A 12,279-nucleotide genomic window follows, 5' to 3' on the forward strand; every position below is an offset into this window, starting at 1 on the left:
TTTCTAAGGTGGTACTCATGGTAAAAAGTTTGAGAACCACTGCCCTAGTGGGTCTGTGTTTCCCTCGGCTCACGCATCATTCTCACCTTTTTCACCCCAAACCAGTTTGCATGCCTGAAAATAGGGATGCAGGTATCAATGGGGGTTAACGGCAGCACAGCAATCGTCAAGGGTCTTTCTAATCATTGTTTTAATTGCCATGAGTCGTGATTTGAGCATAACGGTAAGTGCTTGACCCATGTGGGTCCCTGGATTGTTTCAGCCCATTGATTTGTGCTAATGCTAGAAAAAAGGTTGGACACATTGGGTTTTTGTTTTTTCTCAATCTCCAATACAAACGATAGACATTTGCATAAAGCAAGCATATTTTAGATTTTGTATCCATATTGTAAAGAGCATTAAAAACTTTAAAAATGCCCTTTACGGTGCATTTTGAACATACTGATTAACTACGGACAATCATGCCATTTTAATTGATTAAAATCCCTAGAAACAATGGATCAAATAATGTTCACAAAGGCTGTGAGAGTGGAGAGGCGGAACTAGCATGGTCTTGTTTATGGGTAGTTTATTACTGTACATAAACTTTGTGTCATACATACATATATTACACGTCTCCCATTAACACACGCACACGCAAGGTCTTGGTCAGAACACTATGGATTATATAAAACTGACTCACATAATGGACAGGGTTCGATCACTATCTCGGATGTACTGATACCATTGGTGTATACACACACACACACACACACACACACACACACACACACACACACACACACACACACACACACACACACACACACACACACACACACACACACACACACACACACACACACACACACACAGCTTTACATCTTGATTCATGGAGAACATCAGAACTAAATGTGAACGGAGGGTGATTATTAACAAGGCAACCCAGTGGCCATTCAGTCTGCTCAGACTTTGAAAAACACAAACCAGGGCAACAAAAAAGAATAAAAGAAAAGGCCTGGTTCACATTGGAATATGTTTTGTCGTTTTTTTGCTGTTAATGGCATCAAAAAGGCGAGAACTTGTTTGTTACTGGGCATATTTCGATGTAAAAATAACAAAACAATTTTTTCCATGAGTTATTAAGTCGATAATTAAGGTCATGTATCTATGACACTTACAAAAAAAGAAATTCTTTACTTTGAATGGGTTAGAAATCATACTTTTTAATATCTATCCATCTATAAAGACAGATATTAAAAAAAAAACCGACACATAGCTAGATTAAATAAAACGCCCTGAGTGCGACCCATACAATCACTACGGCTGAGTGACCGGAGGCCCATGACAAGAGGTCAAACCGGAGAGGGGAGCTGAAGGGCAGATCATGACCACAGAATCACTTGTGCAGACGGCAGCAACGCCTGTGGATGGAATCTATGACGTTTACTCAAATTCTTGATTGTGCTGTGTGGTGTCCACGCGGGTGAAGACTTTACTAAACATGAACAGTAACTTACAAAAAAAAATGAACACTTTGTTAAATGGAATACATCCAACGATTCCCCCCCCCCCCCTCCCCCCCCGGTCTCATATATACACGCACGCACAGCAGGCGAGGATGCCTGAGAAAAGGGAGGAGAGAATCATTGTGCAGGTTGTGTTGCCATGACCCCAAAGGAGACCGCCAATACAAAGTGCTTTGTACCGCAGTCGATCGAAGGCCAAGTAAGCGGATACAAACGCAGAGACTCTTTCATGTTGCACATTGAGATTAAGTATAACAAAATTAAACTCACGAGATCGTTGAGGACTAACCAACATGTCATGGACTGAACCCTACTAGGCAGAATCAAGACAAGTTCTACAGGTTTTATTGTCTTCTAACATTTCTCCTGCGCACACACGCACGCGCACACACCACACCCACACACAAAATGCATCCTAACCCATATGCGATTCCACACCTCACCAGACAGACGCACACTCCTGCCCTCAGGTGCACGTCAGGTGGGGTTACTATAAAGGTACAGAAAAACAAAAAAACAATGTTCTGGTCCCTCATCCCGAAAGGATCCGTTGACCTCATCTTGTTTTGCCGCTGCTTCATAGCAACGGTTGTTAGGCAGCAAGTGATGACAGTATCACTCGGCGAGACAGGGACAGCGTTGAAAAGAAAACCCAAAACATTTCATTGTCTCGGAAGAATACCATCGGTCTTTCCCCCCCCCCTTCAGGGGGAGTGCGGTCGATACGTTGTGATTGTCACTAGGGTTAGGCTGACTCTCGGCCCCCAACACACAGGGGGAAGGGCTGGTGGGCTGGGGCCTCTACCAGGGGATTAGAGGGAGTAAGAGGCTATTCGGCTCAAGTTGGGGCTGTCGACCTTAAGCTATGCCGCTAGCTAGTGGAGTTCACTACCGTAAAGTACATTTAAAAAGGGAGGCCTTTGTCGCATGGTCCGACTTTGTTCCTTTTAGCTTGCGTCTGGCGTTGATCAGGAGGATCTGCAGATGGGGTGGGGATAGCCCGGGAAATTCTGCTCTGTGATGATATCATGTGTTGTTATTGTTCTGTTAGATGAAGTTGAATCGTTGGCATAATGAACAAAAACAGAGATTCTGGACAGACCACCCCCCCCCCCCCCCACGCCCCCTCATCATCAAATTCTGATTGTGTCTTGCAGGAGGGGAGGGGAAAATGACACGGTTCCAGTTTCTGAGTTCCGGTGTCCAACCTGCCGGTCCATCTGTGCCCTGCTCCCTGGACAGAGAACCGCACCGTGCAGTTGAACTGGGCCCAACACGGTTCCCCCAGAACAGTCAAAAATAACTTATAAGATAGGCTTGTCCGATTTGTAAACAACTTAAGAAGGTGTCCGTGAGGGTGGCTACAAAGAGTAGAAAGGGAAAGTAGGTGACACCCTGTAAACATAAAATGTGGGTGGCCTTTGGGGAAGGTTTTTTCATCAGGAAGCACAGGGTGCCACTGTGGTTCTGTGAAGGCGCTGGGCTCATGGGATGAAGGGGGGGGGGGGGGGGGGTATGGGCTCAACAACAACTAGTCTGGTCTGAAGATCGGTATCTTGGGCAAGAACTCTATAAGGATGACCTGGGGATGTAAAGAGAAATGTCTGTCAGATATTTGTGCGGAACGGATGATACTAAGGCTTGTGGCCTGAGAAGAAATATGTTCAATAAGTATGAATGAGCTCCACAACATAAAGAGATGGCCACAGCATATATTATAGCACATCCATTTGGGGTTGTCATCGTCATTGTCATAGCAAACAAACAATTGAACGTACACGCACATGAGGTACCAATGCACACAGCACAGTGAGGCTTCATCTTCATGATGACCAAACCAAAGAAATACTTACATATTCCATCATGTTGTTGCTTTCACACTTTCTTTTACTCAGCCTCCAATGCAAACATAGCTGAGAGAGACAGGAGACACAGAGAGGGAAAGCAGATGGAAAGATCAGAGATCAGAGATATACTGCAAAGCTTTATTGTCCGGTTTTCTGTAGACACTTCAAGACTAGGATTTAATTAGTCTTTGAGTCAAATGTCCATTCAAGGTCAATATGTGCTAACAATATGTTTTATGTCCTTTGATACCACAAGACATCAGGCAGATTATATGCTGTAGCATAATTCGGGAGACTATGACCTGTAGTTGAACCACAGACATGTTAACTTACTTTGTGGTAAAGTCTGCTGTTTTCCCACTCCAGTAGCTTCTCTATGGATCTCCGTGTCTAAGAAAGGGGACACAATCACAGATAAAAAAAATTGATGTCATACAAACTCAGTTACGAGATTATTTTCTTTTATTTATTTTTTCTTTTATTTATCATATCTTTGTAGAGTCACAGGATATTTTGTCCATATAAATGCGAGGCATGTCAAATGACGGAATACGACCCCACTGGTGTACTGCCTATCTGCCAGATACCAGACCAACATAAACATTGGAAAAGACAATAATAGACAGATCAAGGGCCATATACTGTACAGTGTATCTACAGGTTTCAACCAGTTTAATTGAAAGATCTATTAATACAGTTTTAATACCACTTAAGCCAAAAGAAAAATATCCCAATTCATAGCATATATGGGTAAATTACAGTCCTCAACCTAGAATGATACTACAAGTTATTGTCTTTGTTTAATACAGGGCTTAAAACTGCGACCAAATTGGTCACAAATGCAACCATTTATTTTGGAAATGTATTCATACAGTAAATATAGGTATTTTATATTGCAATGTCACATCGCAATGACCGCTGCCATTTTGGGAGCATAGGAGCATTATGTTGCTAGCATTGGTCTTTGGTCATTGTTTAGTAATTAATCGTGAAATTATGGAATAATTATATGAAAAGTGTATGTGTGTGAGTGTGTATGTGTAAGTGTGCTATATGTATGTCAAGTGCGTGTATATTTGTGTGTGTATATGTATGTATGCATGTACGAATGTGGTGTGTGTGTGGGCATGCATATGATTGTATATGTGCGTGGGAATGTGCGTGTGCGTAGGTATGGACAAGTGTGCGTGTGTGTGTTTGTGTGCGTGTCATCTCACCCGTTTGCTGAGGCAGATGACCGGCCACAGACTGAAGCCCAGGGTGCAGCAGCAGCAGAGGCAGCCACAGAGCAGCCAGCGGACGTTCACAGGGAGGGTCTTTCTAAGGCAGCCGTTCACCCGGTTGATGCTGGCCTTGAACTCCTCGGGGGCCACCTGACAACACAGGCCCCCATCCAGACCAAACGTCAACCCACACATAAGACGCACCTGCACTACACTTCTACCATTGTATGTGTAGAGATGATATTCTTTTGGGTTGTATGTATTTGCCGTTAGGTATCAGAATACGACTGATATATTTATTATATATTAATGTGCTATAGGTTAACTCAAGATATCTGCTTCACATGTTTTTGTCCAATATGTTTCTAACATTATCATATTTTTATAAACAGAAATATATATAAATTATATAATATTAGTTAGAATTCGGTTATGAGCATATTTCAATTAAACCAAACCCTCACCTTTCCTGTGAGCGCCGATGGGAATTCTGACTCGAATTTGTTGCTAAGTCCAAATCTGTCAGGGTAAGAAGTAGGACGATGTTAAAACTTGTCAGTGGCCCGGCTTTTGAACAGATGACAAAGATGACAACACAGGATTTGCTAGGCTAAACATACTGCAGGAAACATGATAATAGGCTGGTGGCAACAGCAAGACACAAGCGAGGAACAACATCAAGACCTTTGGCCGTCTTCCCAATAAAATCTCTACATATTTGGACAGACAATATAATGCCGGACAAGATAACACGTTAGCTATATGTCTAGCATAGAAGGCTAGAGTTGGCTAATGATAGCCACATTAAAAAGGTAATGGGGCAGTCCTCTAAGGCAAGGAGCGCTAATGCTAACTGGTAGGCTTGTGACAGTTAGCCAGAAGCTAACATCTTCTCTGTGCCAAAGTGAAACTTAAGTATAAAAGAAGTGGCTACGGACACATCCTTGGGACCACTGCCTTTCCCCGCAAGCCTCGCCGGTGACTCACACAGTGACGTGGCCGGATCCTCGCACCACCACCGGGTCCGGAGCGTACTTTAGGAGCTGCTCTTCTGCGGCCCTGTCCTCGTCCTCCTCTTCTTCCTCTTCCTCATAGATCTCATCAAAGTCCTCCATCATCGCAAGACTCGGCCTCGCGCTTCCCGGTACAACTGCCGGGAGAGACACGATGCCGACTAACAGAAGAAACCGTATCGAGAAACAAGTACAAAAGACCAAAATCTGAATCCCGGGGACGTCAGCTCACATCGTTCCGTGGGCTCCAAAACAAAACATCAACATCCGCCGCAGTACCACGCGACACCGGAAGGGGGCGAAACGTGCTTGCGTCACTGATTTAAATGAGGGGACCACGGTCGACAACGACGAAGTGTTTTCTTCCGCGTTCTTCTTGTAAATGGGTCGATAGTGTCCATCGATTGCAGTTATATCTATCAATTATGTGTGAAAACACCACTTTGAAAAGCTAAGCCACACATAAATATCATGTAAATGAATATGTCTGTTGGTTTTTAACTTCCGACTTCTGTCTGAAAGGGAAACTTTTGTAATACATCCGTGGGAGCTTATTTACTGGATATCGTTTATCTTACGGTAACTCAACCATAGCCTAAGTCTAAATATGTTTTTACAGACTCTCAAAGATGCAACGCCTGAAGTCACAAGTGGGATACTCGTGGTGGTCTTTTTATCGTGCCTCTTGTTTACCTTCAAACAATATTTCATTTTAACTGAGGCCGTCTTTAGTGTGGGTGCCAATGTTTTTATGAATGGAGAGGCGCACCGGATCTTCATTTACCCTTTCTATCACAGGACATCTGTCCAGCTTCTTCTTAACATTGGAGTACTGGTGCTGCTCTGTGGCAGTTTCGAAAAAGGCGTGGGAACGGTTCGATTCCTGTTTTTGTTCGTAACTCTATCGACGTGCACGGGGCTGTGCTATGCCCTGATGGATCTCTTCCTCCACGATACGACACAAAACCCTGCGGAGGGCTTGGTGCCAATAGCTCTGGCCCTCGTTGCTGTGACCACCATGCACACTCGTATGGCCAAAGGTTTCTTCTGTGGTGTCAGCATACCCACAATGAGTCTCCCCTGGGTTTTTCTCATGGTCACATTTTTATTTATTCCCCACACTGTGCTTCCCTGCAACATCATTGCCATTCTGATCGGATGGGTGTACGGTAAGGGATGGCTTTCCGTACTGGACATGTCGGAGGCCAGAGCATCTGTCCTGGAGAAGTCGGCGCCTTTCAAGTTTCTAAGGAACATTCCTGGGGTCCGTCACGTGCCCGTGTCCCCTGAGGAGCGGCGGAAGACGCTCCTTCCTGAATTCAACCCAACACCCGGGTCGTACCCGGTCCAAGCATACGCTCCGCTGTCCAGTGCCGTTGCCATGGGGACCACCGCTCCCCAGATGTACTACGAAGGGTGGCCCAATGCTCCCGGTGCCGCTGGGAATGGGTCCCCTTCAACCCCTCAAGGACTCGGGTCTGAGTTCCCCGGGGGACACACAACAACTCACAGCTACAACCATAGCCATGATCACAGTACATGCCATGGGCATCATAGTCACTAGCAGTAGCACATTGGACATGCTCAATTCTGTTGACATGCACAACACATCCAAGTCAGTACTACACATTCTTTCTAATTAGTATGATTATTTTTGCCTGGCTTCAGTAACATTACAGACCATTTTCATGCTAATTTTATATTGCAATTTTTCTTTTTTTTACCTGGACTACATACACAATGGGGACATACAAAAAAATTGTATTGGAGTAGACATGTAAAACGGTCTTGTAATGCATGAAGTCCATCTCTGCTCTAAAAGGTTGTTTCCAAAAATATTAAAGACAAAAATGTTTACAAAATGTTTTAATTTATTCACTCACAAAGAGGACTTACGACATACCCTCTAATTTGAAAATTCAATACCAGTGCTTGACATGCATAGCTTCCATACATTTTCAATCTTCCCAGGAATCTCCATAGATGTTCTTCTTGACTGGAAGATAAGAAGAATTGGCTATCAAGTCCCAGTTATCAGTGAAAGCCTAACACATGATAGATTTGACCCAATGGTTTCCTTTCGACAATCGTCATTTCTGAATAATCAAAAGTATGCTATCTGTCAGTGGTTATACATTGTGAAGAGTGACATTTAGAAAATTTATTGACCAAATTAGGAAGAAGCATTACAATGATTTAAAAATCTTCCACATCATTTTTCCTCTGACCTATAGCACTTACAATCCAAGCTCATTCTGAAGTAAACAGTCACAGATGGGACGAACTGACTTCCTGAAGACTTTGTGAACAAGGCATTCATTTTACTTTTAGCTGGCAACATAATGTACGCCACTCGGTGGACACTTATATCCAATACTGAGCATACATATTCAGTAGCATGGAAAGTCCCAGTGGAAAAAACCTAACCTAGCTTTCTATCTTTATTTATATATTTTTTAATCATATTTGTCTATCCCTTCCGGGTGTCACAGCTCACCTGCTTTCTGTGGTGCAGACCTCTCTGGTTCCCTGGTGGCTGGACTTTTGAGCTGTGCCTCTGCCTTCTGGGTGAGTGTGACCTCATAGTTCTCCCTGTTCTTGCTCCTCAGGTCTTCATAGAGGATGTTAGGCTTCCTCGTGGGCTCCTCTTCCCCCAGGTAAGACTGGACTTGAGCTTCTGGAGAAGATTCATAGAGAAAAGGGATGCTTTGCTTTAGGGCATGCGGATCAATGCATAGTACAGATTGAGTGTCTATAAGGATATGGTTGAAAGCCTCTCATATGTATATTCATTCGTGGTTAAAACTGCAGTCGGGGTGGCCTTGTTGAGAGGTAGCAGAGAGCTTTATTTCCTGACATTGACATAATTTGATACACAAAATAACTCCATGTACAGCCCTAGCGATGGTGCCTCATGAAGTGGCAACACCTGATTGTTCCATTGGTTTGTGTGGTTACCTGGATGGTTGTAGTCCTCTGCTCTCTCCCTCTGCTCGGAAGACTCCGTACTGTATCCATATCCCTGATCCCTGGTGCCGGAGGGCATTTGGCTTTGGCTATTGGAATCAGATTGCTGGAAATTGCTAAAAAATGACTGGGCATCGGGGTCACTCAGCTCGGTCTTGGGGTTCTGGGAACTGCGAGGGCAAGAAAAGATGGGAGGATGCAATGACCCGGGAGAGTATTGCATGGAAAAAGCAAAACTAAACTGTCAGGCAAATGATACACTGTCAGGCAAAAACTACACCGTCAGGCGGTTAAAGGGCTTTGAGGGCTACTCACTTTAAAGGAAAGCCGGTCCTCTTCCTGAGCGCCTCTCCAAGTGGAGAGTTGTCCAGCATCTTAAATTTCTCCTGGCAAGTCTTCATGTAGGACATCTTGCCCGCTAGGTAGCCACAAAAGCCAGCAACTAGAGGGAGACAAATCAATCCAAGTGACTACTCCATAGAATAACTCAGGGACGATATAATGTAAAGGCACGTGCAATTCACTTACAGGCTAGTTTGGGCAAAGATCCGAACCTTGGTGAACCGATAAGAGTTCCTTTAGAAGGGTTAACAACAGTTACTTGGTTATTTCTTTCTTGCTTGCTTTACAATTATACTATTGCAATTATATTATGACAAGTGGATTTTCCTATTTCATTGAAAGAGAAAATAAACCATATGGTTTTACCTCTGGTAATTAAGACCTGAGTCAGAGCAATACTGGCAGCCGAGAAGGGCACAGCTGTAAATGGGCAAGGGGAGAATCATTGAACACCTGGTACATGTTTATAACATTAATTTAATAAGAAGTATACGTGTCACCCTCTAACTTACACCTGTACCAAAAGCTTTCGTGGTTGCATTCTTTAAATACTCTTTTCTCATCTTCTGTGGGAACGTAGTCCATGCCCATTGGCCCCTACATGATACAAGCAGGACCAATTAGCAAAGCTTGCAATGGCTATCTGATACCATTAACAGTTAGGCACAAGCACGTCCAAATTAAACGAAGGTTGAATAACATCAGCCAACCTCCACGGTCTATTGCAAGAATACGTAAGCCAGAAGCTTGTATGGTTTGCTCAGTATGTTACGTTATCAAAAGACTACCTGTGCCCCAGGTGGACGTTCCTCCGCAAAACCAGTAGTAGCTTGTGACATGTTGAATATCTCAATGTATGTCCAAATTAAAGACTTTCAAAGCATAGGATTTCATACAAAACCCTTGAAGAGTTGGTGCAATTTTAGTCCAACCAATGTCATTGTCGTAGCCCCATTGACTTGACCAGGAAGCAAATGAGTACTCTCAGTAGGACCGCGGTCAGATAAGACGAGAGGCGCCAGGAAACGGCCCATGTCACACATCAAAAACTATTAACATAAAAAAATGTATGTATTATGTTTTAATAATTAAAAGGTACATCGTTTTGTATTATATGCATCTTGAATTTTAGCGTTCGAAGTGCAAGACTAACCTTTATTTTGAAATATGACATATGTTCCGGAAGTAATTACTTCTGGTGAAAAGGTAAATATATGGAACAAGAACATAAGTTTACCAGGGACAGTTATTTTCTGTCATATACCAAGGAAAGCGCGGAATCCAGGGATTTGGTTTCAAGTACTTTTTGATGGATAGTTTATCTAATTGTAATACTTTACCCAATCATTGTTATGCTGTCTCACAGTTTCACGATGTGACAATTAAATGCAGTATTTTAGGATGCACATATTTTGTGTTTTCATTTTTTTGGTTTTACATCGTTTTTACGTTTTTCCCTCAATTGAAAAACGGAGAAACTGAGTTACCAGCCTTTACGTGGCCTTACCTATAACTTTGCCTAGTCCATAGACAATGTTCTGCATGGTTGTAATGACACAATATGTAAGGTAGATGGTGCTATTACACCACTAAGTGACAATAATCAATTTCCTAGTTTATCATTGTCTTTACAAGGAACGACTATTATACTGTTTCAGGGTTAAGTATATAATTAGTTAAACAAAATGATAAATTAAATAGTTCCTCAAAGGTGTTTTTTTTTCATTAAAAACTGCCACAAGCAGGAACACTTACCATGATATCAGATATCTAAAGTGGTTATTATTTTGTCAGTATAGAAGTATATATTATGTATTTGCCTTTCCCAAGACTAAATTATAGTGTTAATTGAAGATATTCCTCAATGTTTACATTTTTTTTGCCTTTAACATTTGATAAATGCTTCTGAAAATGTTCTTTGTATATAAAGGTTTGTGTTCTCTTCACAATGTAGTCTTTTAATTATGTTTGTATTGTCGATTTTCCTTTTTGAATAAAATGCAGTTACCTTTTTTGAAAAGCACTATATTAATAAATATCTTGTCGTGGTTATTAGCTTGGTCATCCACCTACCTTTTTATATGCTGGTAAAGTCAGTCTAAGAGTGCGAGAACAAAAATTGATTAATTGAAAACATCTAAACCATCAATATTCCATACATGTAGAAGTGAGTCAGCATGTGAGGCTTGTTTTGGAGAAACATAAATGGATCCCAATGGGTTGTTCTATAATTGAGGCGTACTATTGTTGGTCTTTAAACAGGAGAACAGGAGCTGGAGCTCCCCTTGTGATCGCTCACAGATCACAGCACCCTGAAGCACGTACAGGGACATGTCAGGTCAACTGTCTGAAGTACCTTAAGGAGTGTGTCCGCTGAGTTCTGCTGCTGAGTATGCAGACCCGATGAGAGAAGAGTGTGTGTGTGTGTGTGTGTGTGTGTGTGTGTGTGTGTGTGTGTGTGTGGGGGGGGGGGGGGGGGGGTGAAATGCAGACAATAGTCAATAAGAGCAAAAGCTCCATGAGAGAAAGAGCGCATAACATATTTGTGTTGATGAGGAGGACTTTTTTCCGAGGTATTGTCGTCTCACATGGACGGATCAATCAAAAACTTTCCATGGAAAATTGCCGGATGCGGCTCACCCAGATGGACTCGGCTCTGCAGAATAGTTTAGGTATAAAAACATACAGTGCTGTGTTGTATCATTATATATGTTATATCTCTGTGGACATCATCATCATTTACAATGAACTGTCAACCAGATCACTTGTCACTGAAAACAAAGGTAGGACAAAAAAACAACTATAAACTATCTATACTATATCTTTACAATCACACACGTCACCTCATATACCCAGAGACAAACTCAATGACGGCACAGTCCCATGGGTTCCACCAGTCGATCCTGTACTTCCTTTCACCCCCCCTCCCCCCCTCCCCATCGCTGGAGTTCATCTATCTGTATTGGTTCAGGGGCAATCCCTGACCAGAGGGGGGGTTTCTGCACTGCCACGCCTTTCCGAACTATAAAACAGAGATTCCCCATCAGAGGATTCAAGCATTGTTTGGGCCTATCTGACCTGCTCACCAGCTGGAGTGTGTGTTTGTGTGTGCCACGGCCGAAAGGCTTTTTATGGTCTAGTTGTTATGACAATGTGATGGATAGACCAGTGACTCATACAGAACAGGTGATTAGTGGGTAAGTAATGGGCCTAAAGGGTGAGCAGGTTTATGTTCTCTGTTCAGGGGTGAAGGGGCAGCAATCTGCTTGAGAGAGTATAGGCCGAACAAGGGGCGGAAAGCGAAGCAGCAGCAGCAGTAGCGATCACCTGTGGCGAGGCATGATCTCTAGGTAATCACGACGACACACCTCGCCGTGGG

The 12,279-nt window shown here is 43.0% G+C and overlaps 3 protein-coding genes across 3 annotated transcripts; 1 reads left to right on the plus strand and 2 right to left on the minus strand.

Moving 5' to 3' along the window:
- Positions 1-551: 551 nt before the first annotated feature.
- chic2 (cysteine-rich hydrophobic domain 2) lies at positions 552-5,828 on the minus strand. Its single transcript, XM_084466146.1, has 6 exons — positions 5,566-5,828; positions 5,043-5,097; positions 4,573-4,728; positions 3,689-3,745; positions 3,362-3,421; positions 552-3,090 (listed from the first exon to the last, which is right to left on the minus strand). The coding sequence occupies exons 1-6, from the start codon at positions 5,694-5,696 to the stop codon at positions 3,040-3,042; spliced, it is 510 nt and encodes a 169-aa protein (XP_084322272.1). The 5' UTR covers positions 5,697-5,828; the 3' UTR covers positions 552-3,039.
- Positions 5,829-5,976: 148 nt separating this feature from the next.
- Positions 5,977-7,161, plus strand: rhbdd2 (rhomboid domain containing 2). Its single transcript, XM_084465094.1, has one exon. The coding sequence runs from the start codon at positions 6,199-6,201 to the stop codon at positions 7,153-7,155; it is 957 nt and encodes a 318-aa protein (XP_084321220.1). The 5' UTR covers positions 5,977-6,198; the 3' UTR covers positions 7,156-7,161.
- A 260-nt stretch (positions 7,162-7,421) lies between these two features.
- LOC311340211 (OCIA domain-containing protein 1) lies at positions 7,422-9,877 on the minus strand. Its single transcript, XM_084465095.1, has 8 exons — positions 9,689-9,877; positions 9,413-9,497; positions 9,267-9,320; positions 9,087-9,134; positions 8,874-9,000; positions 8,550-8,728; positions 8,089-8,268; positions 7,422-7,587 (listed from the first exon to the last, which is right to left on the minus strand). Exons 1-8 carry the CDS (start codon positions 9,737-9,739, stop codon positions 7,550-7,552), a joined length of 762 nt encoding a protein of 253 aa, XP_084321221.1. The 5' UTR covers positions 9,740-9,877; the 3' UTR covers positions 7,422-7,549.
- Between the last annotated feature and the right edge of the window lie 2,402 nt (positions 9,878-12,279).

This window comes from Micromesistius poutassou (genome assembly GCF_964030765.1).
Source record: "Micromesistius poutassou genome assembly, chromosome: 3".
Classification (NCBI taxonomy): domain Eukaryota; kingdom Metazoa; phylum Chordata; class Actinopteri; order Gadiformes; family Gadidae; genus Micromesistius; species Micromesistius poutassou.

Bases quoted from the DNA above. Each gene is read 5' to 3' on its own strand.
- rhbdd2 (XM_084465094.1), top strand. From the start codon at position 6,199: ATGTTTTTACAGACTCTCAAAGATGCAACGCCTGAAGTCACAAGTGGG.
- LOC311340211 (XM_084465095.1), bottom strand. From the start codon at position 9,739: ATGTCACAAGCTACTACTGGTTTTGCGGAGGAACGTCCACCTGGGGCA. The intron at 9,135-9,266 runs GTAAAACCATAT...ACCCTTCTAAAG, and splicing joins TCAGGTCTTAATTACCAGAG to GAACTCTTATCGGTTCACCA. The intron at 8,269-8,549 runs GTAACCACACAA...AATCTTCTCCAG, and splicing joins AGAGGACTACAACCATCCAG to AAGCTCAAGTCCAGTCTTAC.
- chic2 (XM_084466146.1), bottom strand. From the start codon at position 5,696: ATGATGGAGGACTTTGATGAGATCTATGAGGAAGAGGAAGAAGAGGAG. The intron at 4,729-5,042 runs GTGAGGGTTTGG...CTGTGTTGTCAG, and splicing joins CATCGGCGCTCACAGGAAAG to GTGGCCCCCGAGGAGTTCAA. The intron at 3,746-4,572 runs GTGAGATGACAC...CCCCTTTCTTAG, and splicing joins TCATCTGCCTCAGCAAACGG to ACACGGAGATCCATAGAGAA.